This window comes from Nuphar pumila, chromosome 8 (assembly GCF_984573655.1).
Source record: "Nuphar pumila chromosome 8, dmNupPumi1.hap1.1, whole genome shotgun sequence".
Taxonomy (NCBI): domain Eukaryota; kingdom Viridiplantae; phylum Streptophyta; class Magnoliopsida; order Nymphaeales; family Nymphaeaceae; genus Nuphar; species Nuphar pumila.
Genome location: NC_143256.1, coordinates 122,934,032 through 122,954,363, shown reverse-complemented (window position 1 = coordinate 122,954,363; position 20,332 = coordinate 122,934,032). Strand labels below are relative to the sequence as shown.

The following is a 20,332-nucleotide window of genomic DNA, read 5'->3' as shown; positions in this document are numbered from 1 at the left end:
AAGCAAATTCCGCAGCAAACATTTATGTCGAACAGCTTTTTGACCAAATCAAAACCTACTCAGTGCCCAGCAGATTTATCACTAGAATGACAATGAAAGCATTGGAACTCATGAAAGGACCAGGATGATACACTCAAAGCTGAAGTCCCCAGTTGTAGGACAAGTAAACATATGCTAAGAACAAGTCAACACGATCATCATTATCAACAACATCATCATGCTAACAAAAATCAGAAATGAAATGCATGAGCAGGTGTTTTGAAAATTATAACTTCAAATAGGGGACTACAGAAAATGTCATATAATGTACACAAATTGTAAGATCTCCATCAATTTGCTAATCTAAAAGAAGGGAATACATTTACTGACCATTCTGCCTATGGCAACACAATCCTCTGCAAAATCCATCACAATCCTCTGCAAAATCCATCAGGTCCTAGAGTTAAACCTGGATCACAAGCATGCATATGATATGCTGCACTCGCCTAGTACCCATAATTGCCACCATAGACAGAACCATAACCTCCAGCAGGAAGACTAGCCGGCCCAGGGTTGGAAGGAGGTGAAGAGTACATTGACTTCTGTGGAGGATAAGAATTGTATGAAGGATCAACAGGGTTGAGCTGATTCTGTGTTGATCCTGCAGCTTCTGCCATGAAATTCTGCAACAATAATGTATTCTCATCAAGAAAGAAACTAAGAGTACCAAATCCTACTGAAGGGAATGCAGGATCAGATAAAAAAAAGATATTTTTATGTGAAGATGAGCAAGCCAATTAATATCCTTTTTCACATACTTGGTGGCAAGAAAATGCTTTCAAGGTAGAACACAACATTATTAGATAACTTGTATTAGTATAAGTCTCCAAATAGCATTGCAAGATCCAACATTTTGCAAATGATACAGGCTCTCTTCTTCCATTCACAGCCATGAACCATCACCCACATAACATTATTGATAACAGGTCTCTGAAATGGTTCTACACATGCTGAACACGAAAACCTATGATATTGTGAGTTTGAGGTGTTGTGTGCATGCACAAGCAAATGAAAGTCAGGGATCAACTTTGAACTCCGGGGGTAATCAATTGAAATTTTCTAACATGAATTGTATATTTACTAGGACTGACATACTTCTCATGTTGAAATTTACCTTTCTTGACTTTAAACCAAGCATCTATGGCCTTATAATGGGAAACCATTTATTACAAAATCTTTTCACAAAGAATAGGACACAGAAACATTTAGAATGTAATCCCTTACAAGTTTGCATGCACTCAGTTAACAAGTCTGCAGTATATCTCTCTAGCAAAGGCAAAGTCTAAGACAAAGACTTTACATGTTGACAATAAAGTATGGTATGAGATGCGCCATTCAATGGAGTGCACACATGTTATTCATTCACTTAAGGCAATGAGAAGTGAAAGATCCTAGAACTCAGAGGTGATAAAGGTATAGAATTTGATCTTGGAAAATGCATCTTGGTGAGGCAAATACTGTCAGCTCTTTCTGGAGTCTTGTTTGCTGCTATCATGATCAGTCTACAATTTTTACATGAATGTAAAAACATCTTCATGTCGCTTCATTATTCTCCTCAGGCCTCACAAGGACTGGAACAGTGCAGTACAGACTCTAGGAAACTAACATCCTTTGATTGTATATCACAAGTAGGTTAGCACATCAAAGTACAACCTTCAGATGTAATGCAGTTATTTGCTAGGATCCTTGAATTGATCTCCTGTGGTGGAAATTATTTTCATCCATGTTGTTCTTGTGCCTTCAGGTGCATCAAAACAGGCCTATGGTGAAGGTAACCGTACTAATATGGCTTTTTTCTTCTTTTTCTCTTTCAATAACAAACATTAGATCACCTCTATAGGCTTTCCTATACCATACAACAACCATGCAATTCTTGGGTATGTGGAATTGATACACTTAAAATATGCTGACCCCCAACCCCACCATGGCTCCCTCTTAATCGTCGGCAGACACTAAAAGTCCCTATATTGACAACAAGGAGACAGAAAGCACAGCTGAAGGCCAACTCCTTTTGCCCAAAAGAAATTCAATAAGGACATGACTACATGAGTGAACCTTGTAAATATGTCAGGGATAAAACAACCCATTGGGTTCATCCATGATCAGCTATGTAACATACACACGTCATTGCACATGTCGTACCCGTGTCGACGGGTATGTGTTGGGTCGAGTCAGGTCCAACCCTGACCCGACCCAACACAATCCAAATAACAGATTTTTTTTTGTGTGTGTGTTTTGAACAGGGTCAAAGGGCTGGGCCATTTTGATCCCCACCTTGACCCGATATACCCTACCCCCGCCCCTCTCTTTTTCGCTCATTCTCAACCCTATCCTCTTCCCTCCTTCGCAATTGACTGCATCCCTCCTTCTATCGATCTTTGTTCCACCTCCGACGAGTAGTTAAGAGGTAGGATTTGTTAAAATGTAGTGTATATGATAAAATGTATTGTGTACCTTTTTATGTGTATGTAAACTGAAATACCCATCAGGGGTATTTCAGTCATTTCAACATTGTAATAGGTGTCAGTCCACTAGGAACTGACGACTTTCTCTTTTTATTTCATTTTATTTTTACTTTTCTTCATTTTTTTACTGTTGTAAAAGTGGTGTTGGGAGCTTGTCCCTTGTGTATGGAAGGCACTCCCTCCTTGTATTTTGTAATGCTTGTTTCTAAGCATATTTGAATAAAGGCCTATAATTTTTGCTTGTGTTCTTACTGTTTTTTGAGAGATTGTGTGTTAGCCCTTAGGGGCTCTTTGTATTTGGCCCATTAGAGGCTTTTGTATTTGTGTGTGCACTGTGCACCTTTGTAGCCACTTTGTGGCATTGTACTTGTGCACTTGTTGTTTCATTACATGATATCAAAGCCTGAGGTGCTTTTGGGTGAAAGCTTGTATGTAAAGAAGAGGATCATGTTCTTGCTGGAGCATCGGTTTGTTGCCTCGGAAAGCGTGCCATCAAAAAACACTTTTCTTGCTATCTTCGCTTCTTTATTCTCTTTCTTATATCCCTTCTTTCATCCACTATGGCCGATAAAGAAATAGTAATGGTGAGAATCTTTGATGAGTGACATTTACAAATAAAAACACAAATTTCTAAAATTCTAAAAAAATGCCCTTAAAATATTAAGTTTCTAAAATTCTAAAAAATGCCCTTAAAATGAAGTGTAGCCTGATAATCGTTTTTTCAGAGTTTTTTCGTTTCATTTTTAAATTCTTATCGTACAGATGTGATCTATGTACTTGGTTTTATAGGGAAGAAGGGAATGATTTCCTCTTGCTAGAAGATGCCCCTGTAGTCTTTCTTCAAGTTGACAAAGGGATTGTTGTCTTTGTTGTGCAAGATGTACAACAACCCAGTCTTCACTCCAAGACCCAGATGATCACAGATAACCTAAAACATTGACCCCAGTAACTTTTCTTAAACAACAGAAGTCTGGTTGGAAACATATCATGTGGGCCGGCGGGGTGAAAAGAAACCTCATGGGCAGTGTTGTGAAAAGCGTTGAGGCATAGCGAGGCACTCCACCAAAAACCGAGGCGAGGAGTAAGCCTCGAGGCGTAAAGCGTAGGCCTCAAAAAAAAATTATAAAAAATTATCTTAAAATACAAATAAATAAAGAAATGCTTTATTGATGAAATAACAACCAATAAGAAATAGAAAATCTCAAGTAAGTACAAAAAATATGAGATTAACATATAAAAGTAACTAAAAACTGATTATATAACTTGAAAATATATGAGATTAACCAAAAAAGTTAAAATATACTAAGAAACTGAATACATAATTGAAATAACTGGAAAATATATGAGATTAACCTACAAAAGTTAAAATATATGAGATTATTCTAAAAAATATGAGATTAACATATAAAAGTAACTAAAAAAATGATTACACAACTGGAAAATATGAGATTAACCAACAAAAGACAAAATTTACAAAGAAACCGATTACATAACTGGAAAATATATGAGATTAACCAACAAAAGTTAAAATATATGAGATTATTATAAAAAATATGAGATTAACATATAAAAGTAACTAAAAAACTGATTACATAACTGGAAAATATATGAGATTAACCAAAAAAAGTTAAAATATACTAAGAAACTGATTACATAACTGAAATAACTGGAAAATATACAAGATTAACTTACAAAAATAAAAATATATGAGATTATTCTAAAAAATGTGAGATTAACATATAAAAGTAACTAAAAACTGATTAGATAACTGGAAAATATATGAGATTAACCAACAAAAGTTAAAATATACTAAGAAACTGATTACATAACTGAAATAACTGAAAAATATGAGATTAACCTACAAAAGTTAAAATATATGAAATTATCCTAAAAAATGAGATTTACATATAAAAGTAACTAAAAAAATGTTTACATAACTGAAAAATATATGAGATTAACCAACAAAAGTTAAAATATATTAAGAAACTAATTACATGACTGAAATAACTGAAAAATATACGAGAATAACCAACAAAAGTTAAAATATAGTAATATACTAAGAAACTTATTACATAACTGAAATAACTGGAAAATATATGAGATTAACCTACAAAAACTTTGTTGATTATGTCTCAGAAATCTTGTTGTAAAAAAAAATTATATCTTGAGGCTCAGAGGGCTGCGCCTCAAGGCGAGGCACGCCTTTTGTGCCTCAAGGCGCGTTTTTTATAACACTGCTCATGGGTAAAGATTTGTGGTATTTTGTTGATGGATCTGCATTTAAACCACAATCAATTCTCACAAAACTGGATGTTGGAACCGAATCGAAGGAAGAAAGTCTTAAGGGGATTGAAAGAGAAAAGGCTATGTTTGAATACAAAAAGCCCAATAAAGAGTGAAAAGTTAGTCATGCTAAGCTTCTTTCCCTCTTTATGGGTAGTATACATGAGGATCCTTGCTCCGATATCCATGAGTTTGAAAGATCCGATGAGGCTTGAAAATATGTTAGACAAACATATACCAGAAAAAATGTGGCACACAAACAAGGTGATAAAACCGTGAGAGAATACTATAGTACCCTAAAAAGGCTTTGAGATCAATTGGCTAAACTTTAGCCTATATGGGAGACTCCTAATAATGCTCAAGAATAGAAGAAATACAAGAACGAGGAACCATTGTTCTCATTTTTTCGAGGTCTTAAACCTTGATTTGAACAAGTTCGGGCCAATATTATTCATAGGGAAAAACCTCTTCTCTTACATTAAGACTTGGCTAAAGTATGAATAGAGGAGACAAGAATAAGATATATGTATGAATCTAAGGAGATAAAGGATGATGTGTTGGTCGTCTCAAGACCAGGTGCCAATACAAATGTTTATAAACCACCACATTTTTCAAAACCTTACCGTGAGAAGTCTAAATATGATGACAACAAGAAGAGAACTATATTGAGTTGTCATAATTGTGGAGAACCGGGCCATATTAGACCGTTTTGCCCAAAGTTTAAAAGAAGAGAATACAAAAATGTGGCATATATGGAAGCGTCTCACGAAGAAAGAAGTGGAACCAATGAATATTCAAAATCTATTGGAACCATGTTTTCTCAAATCATGGAGACCCTTCATCCACTAATCAAAAACTCTTGACTCTTTTGTGTCGCGGTCTCTACATCATCACCTCCCGGTAGGGTTTTATGGCGTTTGGATTCGGGAGTGTCATTTCATATGACTCCACATTCCACTTTACTTTCGAAATGTCGCACTAATTCAACACAAAATAATGTTTTTACCGCTAATGGTTCCTCTCTTAGCATAAAAAGCATGAAAATTTTCAAAAGTACTTCAAAATTCTATATTCCAAAAGTTAGGCTTGTCCCAAAACTAAATTTAAATCTCTTTTCTGTTTCAAAAATTATCAATCATGGTTGTATGCTTCATTCTCATCCAAAAAGTGTTTTGTGCAAGATCTTCGATCCGATAAGCAAATTGAGGAAGGACATAGATAAGGAAACCTTTACTACATGGATAGTCTTCTTCCAAAAAGCAATTTTTGTTATAATGTTCAAAATGTAAATTTAGCACATCCTAGTTTATCAAAATTATTTTATGTACCCCATTTAAACAAATTTTGTAATGAAAAATTCTATTATGAGGATTATGATCTTGACAAAATGAAGGCTCTTTCCTTTCCAAAAGGGAACCTTCTTCTCCTCGAAATAATTTGAATTAGTACACTCGGATGTATGAGGACCTTCTCCCATTTTATCTAAATGTCATTTCACTTATTATGTAATATTTGTTGATGATTATACTAGATACTTATGGATATGATTTCTTAGGCACAAAATTGACGTTTTTTAGAACTTTAAAAAATAACATAACTTAATATAAAACCAATTTAAGACCGAAATTTCTATCTTACGCACCAACTTTGGAGAAAATTTTATGTCAAACCAATTCAAAACTTGTTTTAAAAATAATGAAATTATTCATCAAAGATCATGTGCCTATACTCACCAAAACGGATTAGCTCAAAGAAAACATAGGCACATAATTGAAACTACTATAACTCTTTTAATTGCAAAAGATGTTCTAAAACATTTTTGGGCTGAAGCATGCATGACGGCTTTTTGGGCTGAAGCATGCATGACGGTTGTATGTCTCATCAATTGACTTCCGTCATCAAAGCTTCAAAATATTTCTCCTTATGAAAAACTTTTCAAAATCTCTCTTGATTATCTTAGACTAAGACCTTTTGGATGTAAGTGCTTTGTTCTCATCGACAAAAATGATAAACTCCCTTCTTAAGCCATATCGTGAGCTTTCTTTGAATATGAAGAGACTAAAAAAGGGTTTAGATGTTTTGACTTCAACTAGGACAAACTATATATATCCACGAATGTTTGTTTTTTGGAAATGAAATTTTTTTAATATCTACCTAAGAAAGACTTTGAGTATTTTTTTTTGTTTGAATTGTCGCCTCAAAATAAGGATGATTCTTTGTTTGAGAATGATAAAAATGAAGAATCTCAATCAAATCAAGATAATGAAAACACTACAACTAGAAGACCTAGCATAATTCAATATAGAAGACCAAGAAATGATAGTCAACCAAATGCCTTAGACAGATACTCCACCTTAGAAAATCAACAATCTGAAGAAGTCAAAAGATCAGATAGGACTTCTAAACCCCTGATAGATTTGTCTCATATGAGTCTTTTTCACAATAGTATAGGGCTTGTCTAGCTAAAAATTTGTCTTATTTTGAACCTACCACATATAAACAAGCAAAAGAATATCCTGAATGGATAAAAGCTATGAATAAAGAATTAGAGACACTCGAAAAATCTGTGATGTGAAAAATATATGATTTTCTTAAAGAAAAGAAGACTATAGGTTGTAGATGGGTGTATAAAGTCAAAACTAAGAGTGATGGGACCTTAGAAAAAACAAGGTCTTAGTTGTCAAAGGGTATACAGAAGAATACAGGATAAACTATGATGAAATATTTGCACCAGTAGCTAGAATGACTTCAGTTAGGACTCATTGTTGTTGCCGCTATTAAGGGTTGGCCTATCAACCAAATGGATGCAAAAAATGCATTTTTAAATAAAGACTTAAAAGAAGAAGTTTATATGGATTTACCTCTTGGATATGAAGTCCCCTATGGCAAAGTACTTCAATTGAGAAACTCTTTATGGTTTGAAACAGGCACCCAAAGCTTGATATGATCGCTTCAGTTATATTATGCTAAAGCTTGGTTTTAAATCTTGTTAACTAAGTCACACAGATTCGGAAAAGCAGGTGCCGCACGCATCGCGTCGATGCGAGTGCGGCACCCGGTGCGGTCAATGCGACCCTGGGTGCATTGACCGCACCCAGGGTTATTTTCGTCCAATTTTTTGACGTAAAAAAAATTGTTTTGGCCTGATCAAAAGGGCTACGAAAGAGGATTAGGGCAAATTTTTGCCCTAATCCTCTTTTGCAGCTCTCCTCTCCCGCGCAGTTGTGCTCTCGTGCTCGCCTCCTCTCCTCCCGACATCTCTCAGGGGAGCCCGACGCCACCTCCTCCTCTCCCTCGTCACAGACCTCCGGCGATCGCCAGCGTCAATCCCACCCGCAACCCCAATGACACACAGAGCCACCTCCTCCTCTCCTCTCAGGTAACCTCTGTAATGAGATATTGCGGAAATATAAATAGTGCTTATAAGCACTTACAACAATGAATAAAAGAGACAATATCACAAGTTCACTAAGGGACAATACAAACACAAGCCTTTAAGAAGGCAACAATATAAAAAGCCTCTTATTGAAAAGAGAGAGAGCTCTCAAGAATGCATACATATAAGGGGTTCACCCCTATTTATACAAGAGGGAGTGGAAGGAAAAGGAAGGCCAAGGGCCTCCAAAGAAGAGCCCAAAAGAGGGCTCCCATGGAGTCGTTGGGAGCCCCCAACGGTCACATTTGTGACCATTGGGGGGGTCCAACGACTCTATGGTTGGAGCTCCTTTTGGTTCCTAAAAAATACAAAAAAAGAAAAACAAAAAATAAAAAAGAAATTACATTTTAACAAAAAATAAAAATAGTTGTTTTATAAAACAACTATGTGAAATTACAAAAAAACCTTATCGGGTATTGATGTAATATATATATATATATAGAGTACATTTTAATACCCCCCTCAAACTTTACGGGGAAATGACGGAAAGTTTGCCAAGGAGAAACATGAAGTGGGGAGCCGGAAGGGTTTTAGTCAAGGTTTTAAAACTCGTTGACTCGTCTGACTCGGCTTGGCCCTCCAGCGAGTCAACCCGGCAAGGCAAACTCTGTTTGCCAAGACACGAGTTTGACTCGGGCGAGTTTTGGGATGTTTGAAATTTGATTTTTGAGTTTCAAATTACAGTTTCGAAATATATAAGTACATATATTTTAACAAGGGTTACCCCCAGATTTTGTATAAAAAAGAAAATAAAAATCATTTAAAGATAAAAAATCATTTAAATCCATAGAATAAAATCGCCATGTTGTTTGAACTGCTGTTCACCCTCTGCCATCAACTTATTCTAGCAAAATATTTTATAAAGAAATGATTCTCACTATATATGGAGGGTCAAATGTGCCTATAAGAAGTCACATTTAGGTTTCATCATCCATTTGTTATGTGAACAAGCATTGTACACATTCAAATATTAGTAGTCTTTTTATAGTTGTGCCATTAATATATTTCCTGCATAGTTTTCATACATGAGAAAATTGCTTATTTATGTTGATATTGGGCATTATGTAAACTTTCAATATGCACATATATCCCTATTTTACATTTATGGATTTGTTAGAGAGGGAATTGAAACTTTTAAAACAAGCTAGCATATATGATTGGACATTTTAGGAATCGTCGGTAGTAGCAGACTGTACTCATGGTGACCACATCCTCTAATTCAAGTCATGAATTAGTCAAAGTGCTTGTATAGATATCAAATTCAAGCAAACCTCTATAGCTCTTTGCACTTACAGACATTTGGAGACTATATGTTTTACTGAAAAACATGGTTTGAGACAAATTATATATTGTTTTTCTTTTAAAATCAAAATTTAACAAAACCCGGTCCAAGTCACCGAGTTGACCCACCGAGTCACGAGTCAATAAAGAACGAGTCGAGTTCCGAGTCACAGGTTTTAAAACCTTGGTTTTAGTAAAGAAGTCCGCCAACTAATATTCTGAAGTGACATACGGTAGAGCAATTGTTCCTCATAAGTATTTATCGTGAACATAGTGGCAATCCCTTTCGATATGTTTGGTACGCTCATGAAAGGTATGATTGCTTGCAATATAGATGACACTCTTGTTGTCGCAACGTAGCCTTGAAGTTTCGGTAATATCAACCCCCATGTCTTTAAGCATACTGCGAATCCATACAAGTTCCATTGTTATGGTTGCCACAGCCCGATACTCAACTTCAGTAGATGATAGTAAACCTTTTGGCTGCTTCTTGCATCGCCAGGCAATCAAAGAGTCCCCTAGAAAGACACAAAAACCAGTAGTTGAGACTCGATCATTAGGATTACCTCCCCAATCTGCATCAGTATAAGCAAGAAGATTCAAGGAAGAAGAGGAGGATAGAAATAGCTCTTTATTAATGGTGTTCCGAATGTAACGAATGATCCGGAGGATAACACTCATGTGCACAGTTGTAAGAGCATACTGAAATTGACTAACTAAGTGAACCGCATGGGTGATATCTTGTATGGTGATGGTTAAGAAGGTGAGAGACTCAATGAGTTGTCTGTAGGGTGTGGGATCTTCCAGAAGAACCCCATCCTTCAACCGTAATTTGGCATTAATAACCTCAGGAGTCTACTTTTTTATCATCTAAAATGTCAGACTTAGAACATATATCTGCAACAAGCTTCATCTGTGACAAAATATATCCTCGAGAAGAATATGCAACTTCAATTCCAAGAAAGTATCTAAGAAAACCTAAATCAGACATATCAAAATTATTTTTTATCAACAATACTATTTTGATCATTCCCAGTGATAATCATATCATCAACATAAAGTAATAACATAACAATACTAGTACCTGCATTTTTAATAAAAAGAGCAGTGTCAGTATAACAAGAGTGAAATCCTAATTTTATCATGATATCACTGAAACGATCATACCAAGCCTTAGGGGCTTGTTTAAGACCATACAACGCTTTTAAAAGCCGAAGAGTTTGACCTTGCTAAATATTAATTCCAGGTGGTGGATCCATGTAAACTTCTTCATTTAAACTTCCATTTAAAAAGACATTTTTTATATCAAGTTGATAAATAGGTCATTTTTTGGTTGATGCAACAGCTATTAAAGTCCTGACACTGGTCATTCGAGCTACGGGAGCGAATGTTTCTTCATAATCAATTTCATATTCTTGTGAGTATCCCTTAGCGACTAACCTAGTTTTATATCGTTCTAAAGATCCATCGCTTTTAGTTTTGACTTTAAAAACCCAGCGACACCCAATAGGTTTTTTGTGGGGGGGTAGATTAACTATTTCCCAAGTATTAGCCTTTTTTAGTGCATTTAGTTCAACTTGCATTGCTTCAACCCAATGTGGTATAGATTTAGCTTGATTATAGTGAGCAGGTTCAAAATAAGAATGTAGGGTTATTAAACATGCTCGATAGTTGGGTGTCAAAGAATCATAGGATACAAACCTATTTGGTGGTATTGATACTCTAGAAGAATGTCTAATTTGTGGTTCCTCTGTAGACTCAGAAATTTGGGAGTATTTTTCGAAGGCACTAATAGGGTTTTCTTGATTTCTTCTTGAGTATACATTCATATTTGCATCATTATCATTTGAGGGTATTATATCAAGGTTGGACACCTCACATGTTTCTTCCATGCTTTCAAGAGAATCATTTTGCATGTCATCAATAAGATCATATAAAAATATGTAATCAATTTCATTTGTTTCTTCTATTTTATCAAAATCATTCTCATCTTCTAGAAATGCTACATCTTTTGAAACATAAAGTTTATCATTTTTAAAATCATAACATCTATACCCTTTTTTATTTTCACCGTATCCTAAAAAAACACATTCAATTGCTTTTGGAGAAAACTTCTCTCTTGTGCAATAGAACAAAGCATTTACAACAAAAAATACGAAGACAATTGAAATCGGAAAAAAATTTAAAGAGTTTTTCATAGAGAGAAGCATTTTTTAACTTAGAAGAAAGCATTCTAATGATTATATAAGTTGCGGTTAGAACGGCTTTGGCCCAAAACTTCTTTGGAATATTTCTAGAGACAAGTAATGTTGTAGCGGTTTCTATAATGTGCCTATGTTTTCTTTCCACTAGGCCATTTTGTTGAGGGGTTCTAAGACATGATTTTTTATGACAAATTCCATTTTGAGTTAAATAGTTTTGAAAAATATGAGATAAAAATTCACCACCGAAATTGGTTCTTACATTGTTGCCGGGTTTAGATACGGCAAGCATTTCATCAACATGTTTACTCATGCCAAGCCTTGTCTCCTCTTGAGTGATTTCGGCAATGGCATCCTCAATTGGAGGAAAGATAGATCTATGGAGAAGTGAGGATCTCACTTGCTCAAATTCGGGACGTAGCCCAAAAAGAAATTGAAATAATCGTTATTGTTCCATTTGTTTTTGTCTCAATTCAACATCTTCCATAGCAACCCATTTTGGCTCTAAAAGAGTCAATTCATCCCATAGTGGGTTTAAGGCACTATAATAGTCTTGAATGCTAGAATCACCTTGTTTGGTGGTTCTAATCTTTCCTTTTGGGTATACATACCCTTCATAAAGAACCAAGCCTCATTGGCCCGGTGAAATTTAGCTATATTAGCAGATACCTTGAGTACAACATTGTTCATAAACCACGCAAGGATTTTTGCGTGATTGCTTTCCCAATCTTCCACTTTTTTTTATGATTTTCAATGGCCATGAGGCGAGCATCTCCTTCAAGAGCTTTTTCTTGACCTCATTCGTTCTATGTGAGCATAAGTTTAGGTTCTGAAACGGTACCCAGGACAAAACCCCAAAGTTTCTTTCCTTTGAGGTTGTTTTCCATTGCCGATGCCCACATCATATAATTTTTTCCATTGAGCTTGAAGGATAGGTCGATCTTTGCCTCCATGATGTTTCCAAGAAGTGAGAAGAGAAGAGATACACAAAATATGAAATATATATATCACACTTTTCTTTAAAGAACCGAGTGGCTCTGATACCATGTAATCCGATATTGCGGAAATATAAAGAGTGCTTATAAGCACATACAACAATGAATAAAAGAGACAATATCACAAGTCCACTAAGGGACAATACAAACACAAGCCTTTAAGAAGACAACACTATAAAAAGCCGCTTATTGAAAAAAGAGAGAGCTCTCAAGAATGCATACATACAAGGGGTTCACCCCAATTTATAGAAGAGGCACTGGAAGGAAAAGGAAGGCCAAGGGCCTCAAAAGAAGAGCCCAAAAGGGGGCTCCCATGGAGTCGTTGGGAGGGGCCGAGCCCCTCCATGCTTCCCTGTTTTCGCAGGGGAGGGGCCGAGCCCCTCCATGCTTCCCTGTTTTCGCAGGGGAGGGGTGAGCTCCTCCTTGCTCCCTGTTTTTTTCGACAGTCAGGGGTGGGGCGAGGCCCCAACCCTTCCCCCCCCCCCCCAACCTCGTTTTCCCTAGACGGGTCGGGAGCTGGGCTCGGCCTGACAGACCGAGCCTACCCCTCAACCCTCCTTTGTGAGCCGGGAGTACAGAGCTGGACTCGATATTATCAATCTTGATTGTCTGCATAATTGATTTTAATATAAATTTTTTTGTGTTTTCAGGACAAAAATGACGGATAAATGGAAAGGACTTGCGCCATCCGCATCCCCACATGTGAGTTCTGCTGCTAGTTTTGTTGATAGTTGTAGTGGGAGTGATAATGTGGGGCCACTATGGGTACATATAGATAAGCTTGCAAAAATTGGAGAAGGAGGTGGTGGAAACAAGAGATTTCGATGCAAGCTATGTGAAAGAGATTTTGTTGGGTCTTACACAAGAGTGAAGGCTCATTTGGCATATCAGGATGCAGAAAAGTTGATGAGGCAATGCGAAGATAATACAAGAAGAATATGAGAAGATAAAGACAATGAGTGATTCTTGTGCAATTAGTGTGTCATTTGGAAGTCACCAAGAAGATGCTGAAAAAAAGGAAAGTCAATGTAGGAGGTAGATGAACGATACAAGCAACATTCAATACATATGAAAGGGAGGATATTGATAGAAAAGTAAGGAGGTATTTTTATTCTAGTTCACTCGCATTTAATGCGGCTAGAAATCCTTATTGGAAGGATTTAGTAACATCTTTGGCCAATTGTAATTTGAGTGGCTATGTGCCTTCAAGCTTAGAAAAACTATGATCCACACTTCTTGCAAAAGAGAGGGCAAATGTGGAGAGGTTGCTGGAGATTAAAAAATATTCATGGGAGCAAAATGGAGTTTCCATTGTTTCTGATGGATGGACAGATATTCAAAGGCGTCCACTGATCAATTTCATTGCTTATTCGCTTAGTGACCCACTATTCTTAAAAGTAGTTGATGCATCTGGGGAAATATAAAAATGCATAGTATTTAAAGGGGTTGTTTATAAAAGTCATAAAAGAAGTGGGTGATCAGAAAGTAGTACGAATCAATACAGACAACGCTCCAATTTGCAAAAGTGCAACGTTGAGTTTGGAGAGTGAGTACCCTCATATTTTTTGGACTCCCTGTGTAGCACACAACTTAAATCTGATAAGAATTGTTAGATATTTACAAGCATCTACCTCTAAAGGTCTTTTGTTATCCTCTTTCCTCTTTTGAGTTGATTGTTTATTCTAACTCAGATTGAAGAGGATATCCAAATAATCGACGCTCAACTAATGGTTTTTGTATTTTTTAGGTAATTCTCTGGCATCATGAAAATACACAGAGTAACAGAAAGTATCTTTATCATCCACTGAAGCAGAGTATCATGCAATGGCTACGACAACATCAGAGATCGTTTGGTTGCCAAAGATTAATAGTTGGCAACCATACATTTCATGAAAGAACCAAGCATATAGAAATGGATTGTCACAATGTGTGTAAGAATTGTTTAGGCAGACCATCACCCTACCTTATGTTACTTTCGAGTAACAATTAGTAGACTTCTTCACCAAGGCACACTTCCGATGATCACACCATAAGTTTGAGGCGGGGTGTTAAAATATATATTGTGTGTGTGTGTGTATATATATATATATATATATATATATATATATATATATATATATATGCAGGTAAACAGAAATACCCATCAGGGGTATTTCAATCATTTCAACATTGTAATAGGTGTCAGTCTGATGACTTCCCCTTTCATTTTTTTATTCTTTTATTTTTTGACTGTTGTAAAAGTGGTGTTCGGAGCTGCTTGTTGGACCAGCCCCAAGGGCTAAAATCCAGCTGTTGGGGTTGGCCCAAGAGCTAGTTGGGTCAGCCCCATGTGTATGGGAGGCACTCCCTCCCTTGTATTATTTAATGTTTGTTTCTAAGCATATTTGAATAAAGGCCTATAATTTTTACTTGTGTTCTTACTCTCTTGAGAGATTGTGTGTTAGACCTTAGTGGCTCTTTGTATTTGGCCCATTAGAAGCTTTTGTACTTGTGTGTGTGCACCATTGTAACCACTTTGTGGCATTGTATTTGTGCACTTGTTTCATTGCAAGATTTGAACCATCTTTCCTTTTTTTTTCATTTTAAGGTGTTTTCATGAAAAGAGGGAAACACCATGAATTTTCATTTCAGTGGTTAATTTTTCCCTTAAATCATGGCATTTACCTATTTTCGTGAGAAACTCCTTTTTATAGTGCTTTTTTTTCTAGGGTTAGAATGAGAGTTTAGGGTTTACGAACCCTTTTCCTTTTACAATCAATATTAATGGTTTGCTTTATTGATTCTAATTTAGCGATATTTGAGAAACCGAAAAAATATTCAAGTTAAGTTTATGAATAATTCTAATTTTCGAAACAAAGAATTTGTTATCATTGTTCAAAATTGTTTTAAGAGTTCCTATCCCTTTAATATCCAAGGATGTACCATCAGTCGTAGAGACAAAAGATTTAAAGGACTTAGTGCTTGGTTCGGATAAAAGAGATGCATTTGGTGTCATATGAAAGGAAGCACCCAAATCAAGAATCCAAGAAGACATACCGGGAGTTTATGAAACCGCGACACTAGAAGTGAAAGGTGTGGAAGAGTTGTTTCTGACAAATTGTTGAAATGCTTCTGCAAGTTGAGCAATAGAGTCCTTGATGTCTCCATCCCTCTTTTCGTCTTCATTTGACGAGATATCTCTAATGGAAACCACTTTTCTCTTAAGCATAGGATAATCGGGTTTAAGATGTTCCAATTCATTAGAACGATGATACACGATTTTCCTTCCACCACCATTGTTGTTATACTTATTTTTCAAAAAATGAGGAGCTTTATATATCCTCGTATTGTTGCCCAATTTAGAAACCGCATGCACTTCATCAATATCCTTTTTTTAGAGTCAAGCGAGTTTCTTCTTGGCATACATCGGCAAGAATTTCACTACGATGAGTTGAAGCCCTATGAAGTATGGATCCTCTTGTTCAAATTTGGGCCTAAGCCCATGAATATATTGAAAAAAGCTCTCTTCATTTGCTCTTGCCTCATGGCAATAGCACTTCCTTCTCATTGAGGTTCAAGAAGAGCAAGTTCATCCCATAGAGGGGATAAAGTACTATAGTAATCTCTAATACTTATATCTCTTTGTTTTCTTGCAAAAAGAAATGCCTAGTAAGGTCTCCTTGAGTATACATACATTTCATGAAGAACCATGCTTCATTTGCTTTCTTGAATTTGGCAAGATTAGCACAAATTTTCAGCTCCACATTATTCATGAACCATGCCAATATTTTAGCATGCTTACTTTCCCAATCTTCAACTTTAGATTGGTACTCTTGAATGGCCTTGGCGTTTCCTCTCCACTCAAGGTTTTTTTTCATCACCTTGGTGAGCTTTAGTCGAAGTTTTTGAACCGTGCCACATACATACCCCCAAAGTTTTTTTTTACCTTTGAGGTTGTTCTCCATACTGGCAACCCACATCCTATAATTAGGATCATTCAATTTGAATGAGAGATTAATCTTTGCATCCTTGTCGGCTATTATGGAAGAAAAAAAGGAGAGAATACAAGAACAAGTGTGCAAAATACAAGCATACAAAAAACGAACCAAGCGAGTCACAAGAATGTTCAAACACCTAGTGCCTTTGATGCCATGTAATGAAATACTAATGCAAAGAGCAATGTCACAAAGTGACAACAACGAATGCACAAGCATATAAACAAGAAGGCACTAATAGGCAAAATACAATAAGCCACAAAGGGCTAGGCACCAAACACACAATGTGAGAGAGGGCTTAAAAATATAAAGAACAATATATTGAAATGCTCCTAGAAGTCTTAACAATAAGGGGGAGAAAGACCCCTTATTTATACACATTATGGGATTAAGGGGGGCTCCCATAGAGCTGTTGGGAGCTCCCCAACGGTCACATTTGTGACCATTAGGAGGGTCCCAATAGCTCTATTGGGAAGACCCTCTTACCCCTAATCAAATGGGAAAAAGAAAACGAAAGAAAAATAAAAGACAAAAAATGTCCCTAGTAGACATGTCTATTTACATAGAGAGAAAAAGATTAAATTGCCCCTAGTGGGCATTACAAAAGACATTCATAAAAATAAATACATATATACATATATATATATATATGCATGCACACACACACACATATATATATATATATGATATTCATAATTTTTAACAATATTTTCATATTTTATATAAAATATAAAGTTAACATGACTCGGCCGAGTAACCGAGTTGACCCGGCCAAGTCACGAGTTAATCAAGGACGAGCCAAGTGAAGAGTCACTGAATTTGAAAACTATGGTTTGTATATCAAGTTTAATTGCATTCCAATTTAATCCAATTTTGTGACCAATTGTAGCAAGGCCTCTGGCTATAAAGCAATGATTAGATTTCATTCAATGGGTCGTCGCTTTTGTGTTCTTGTTGAATTTTGAGTAAACTAATCTTGTTTGTTGTTAAATGTTAAATTAATTTATTGTTGTTGGAATTTGATTCTTTGAAAATTGTATTTATGTAAAATAACTTTTTTTAATATTTACACGGAGAAACCGCCTTTAGGACTAAAGACCTAGCTTCGTTGGCTCTATCTGTCGTACTTAAGATCACTATCCTGGCAACGTAAAATTCAGTGGGTTTACACTTGCCCCCCAAGGGGTCATCATGCTTCGGTTTGCGCAAGGGATGATGCCCATGGGATTGGAACCTAAACTGCATGCCTAGTGGCCTAGGCCCCATCCCACTATTCAAACCCCTTTGGGGCTTTATATGAAATATCTTGTAATATGTGTATTTAATATATATATAGACATGTCCCCCTACCCACATTTTTTGGAATTGTTGTGTCGTACCCTCCGTACCCACACCCGTACCCATGTGACATGTATGATCAGTGAGTCGAGATAAAAGTATATCTCAAGAACAACCCACCATTTCATAGAATCCTAGACCCGATTAAAATCCATTTTGACCCAGATCAGTCACTAAGTTAGGGTTGGTCAATAAAGAACCACTTTAATCCAATTCCTGTACTGGAACAGAACTGAATCTAATCACGGATGTAAACTACAAACTACAAAATGGGATCCAACTTTCTATTTCAAATAGCTGATGGTAGCAAACATAAAACATACTTGGTGAACCCACGGTCCTCAACTAACAACCCTTGCCAGCACAATGGCAGTTATAAGAAACTAAAGACATATTTCTGATAAATAGTATACAAGGGAATTATCTGTTTTGCACAAAATTTACAAACTACTTTTATTCTCTGACTTCCATCCTAAAAGAAGTATACTTCCAGAATATTGGGTTTGGTTGCTTCTTAATAACAAGCATCTTTTCTGCATCACAGTATTATCCGGTAATGGGATTGATTCCAATCAGGACATTCAGTTGTAAAAGAAAATGTTGGAGATCAACTCCAAAGAAGACTGAACTAGAGCAATATACTAAAATGCTCCTCATTGGGACTAACCCCCATCTTGAATCTGTATGCAATCAGGTTTTCTAAATGTGAGAAAAAAAGGATAGCAACATGTACAAGATTGAAATTAAAATTAAAAACCGTAAGACTTAAGAAACAACATAAAGCTTAAAAAGGGAACATAAAAGATCAGATTCATGCCTGTATCAACTGCTGAGCGGTTTGAACTTGAGTGGCAGATCCATTAATTTCAACAGTCATTTCTCCTGGAACACCTCTAGTTTCTTGTATAGTGATGGTAGCTCCACTGGCACGACGTATATAACTAATACTCGAGCCACCAGCTCCAATCACAGCATCAGCATATGACAATGGAATTTGCATATGCTGGGTGACCTGAACACAGAAGACATCCGAGTATCAAACTTGCATGCAGTGTTGGTTCAATTGAACATAATCCAAAATTCTCCTGATTTTAGCTACAGATTGCAAATGAGCAAAGACAAACAACTACCTGGGTGATAACTGGTTGTGGTGGTTGTGCATTTGGTAATTGATGAACACCAATTGGTGCATCTCTTCCATAAGCAGATAAACCTTGGTGAGGGTGTTTATCGACACTAGGAAGGTCAGATGGTGGATAATAACCATCTAGCTGCCTTGGTGGAGGCATATACTGTGAATTATTCCCAAACACAGAGCCGCCAGCACCTGGAAATAGACCACCTTGGTGGTGACCCCAGGATTGATGTGGCATGTTTTGTTCCAAATGTGGATTGGGCACCGACATCTATAAAAATAAAAATAAGATATAACGTCAATTGTAACTAATTGCTTCGCAATCATCAAAATATAATGCATGCCCCAGACGAATCATGCAAGAAGATCATGCCATAAAATTTAGCTCAAAAAACTGAATCAGTTAGTTGTTTGGCACTATGCTTGATGAGAATGGGATTGAAACACTTGCACTTGTTTCAAATAGTGGAAGAACACTCTTGTCAACCAAGAACTTCCTCAACTGTGATGCAATCAATTCAACTGCTTTATGCACGCCTGTAGGCTCCCCTTGTATCTCAACAACTCTATCATCTGCTAAAGCACAAACTGGAAGGTCCTCTACAGATATCAAAGGGAAAAGCAAAAAAGTCAAAAACAACAACCACTATAAAGTCAGAACTTAAGAACGCAAATTACCCAGTAGAACATTATCTCATTTTTCCAGAAATAAACAAGCAATATGTGGCAGATTAATGGATCCTTAATCAAACAAAATTAATACATCAATCTCAACTGAAGGACAACGCTAGACAACAGCTGGAGGTTTTTTGTTTTCACAGTTCATAGAGATCACCTTTCTCAATGCCTAAATTACAATTAGACAGCTTATACACATCGTAGAACATGATCACATATTATACACTTGCATATTGTACAACCCAACATCATCAATCACCAGTTAAGTCCCCAAAATTAGTGCTAGTTTTTCTATCACCAAGCTTCGCTTTTCGTCTCCATAATCTAAACAATCAGTATGTTAACCTTCCTTTTTTAAGGTGGTTAGGATCAAGCACGTATGTAAACATGACATTGCAAAGTTGGTCTACCAATCATAATATGTAAGTTCTACTCATTTCTTGCTAATGAATGATGAGATCAAGCATGCACTTCCGACAGCTGAAAAGAATACACTAGAGGACATAA

At 36.3% G+C, this 20,332-nt stretch overlaps 1 protein-coding gene across 1 annotated transcript in view; it reads right to left on the bottom strand.

The window, feature by feature from the left end:
- Window positions 1–259: 259 nt before the first annotated feature.
- LOC149830528 (flowering locus K homology domain-like) overlaps window positions 260–20,332 on the bottom strand; it is a 30,552-nt gene continuing 10,479 nt past the window's right edge. Inside the window, exons 4-7 of the mRNA XM_090016587.1 lie at window positions 19,599–19,747; window positions 19,143–19,418; window positions 18,830–19,024; window positions 260–662 (exon numbers count right to left, since the gene is read on the bottom strand). Coding sequence (XP_089872713.1) covers window positions 486–662; window positions 18,830–19,024; window positions 19,143–19,418; window positions 19,599–19,747 — 797 coding nt within the window. The 3' untranslated portion in view covers window positions 260–485. The remainder of the gene's footprint in view (window positions 663–18,829; window positions 19,025–19,142; window positions 19,419–19,598; window positions 19,748–20,332) is intronic.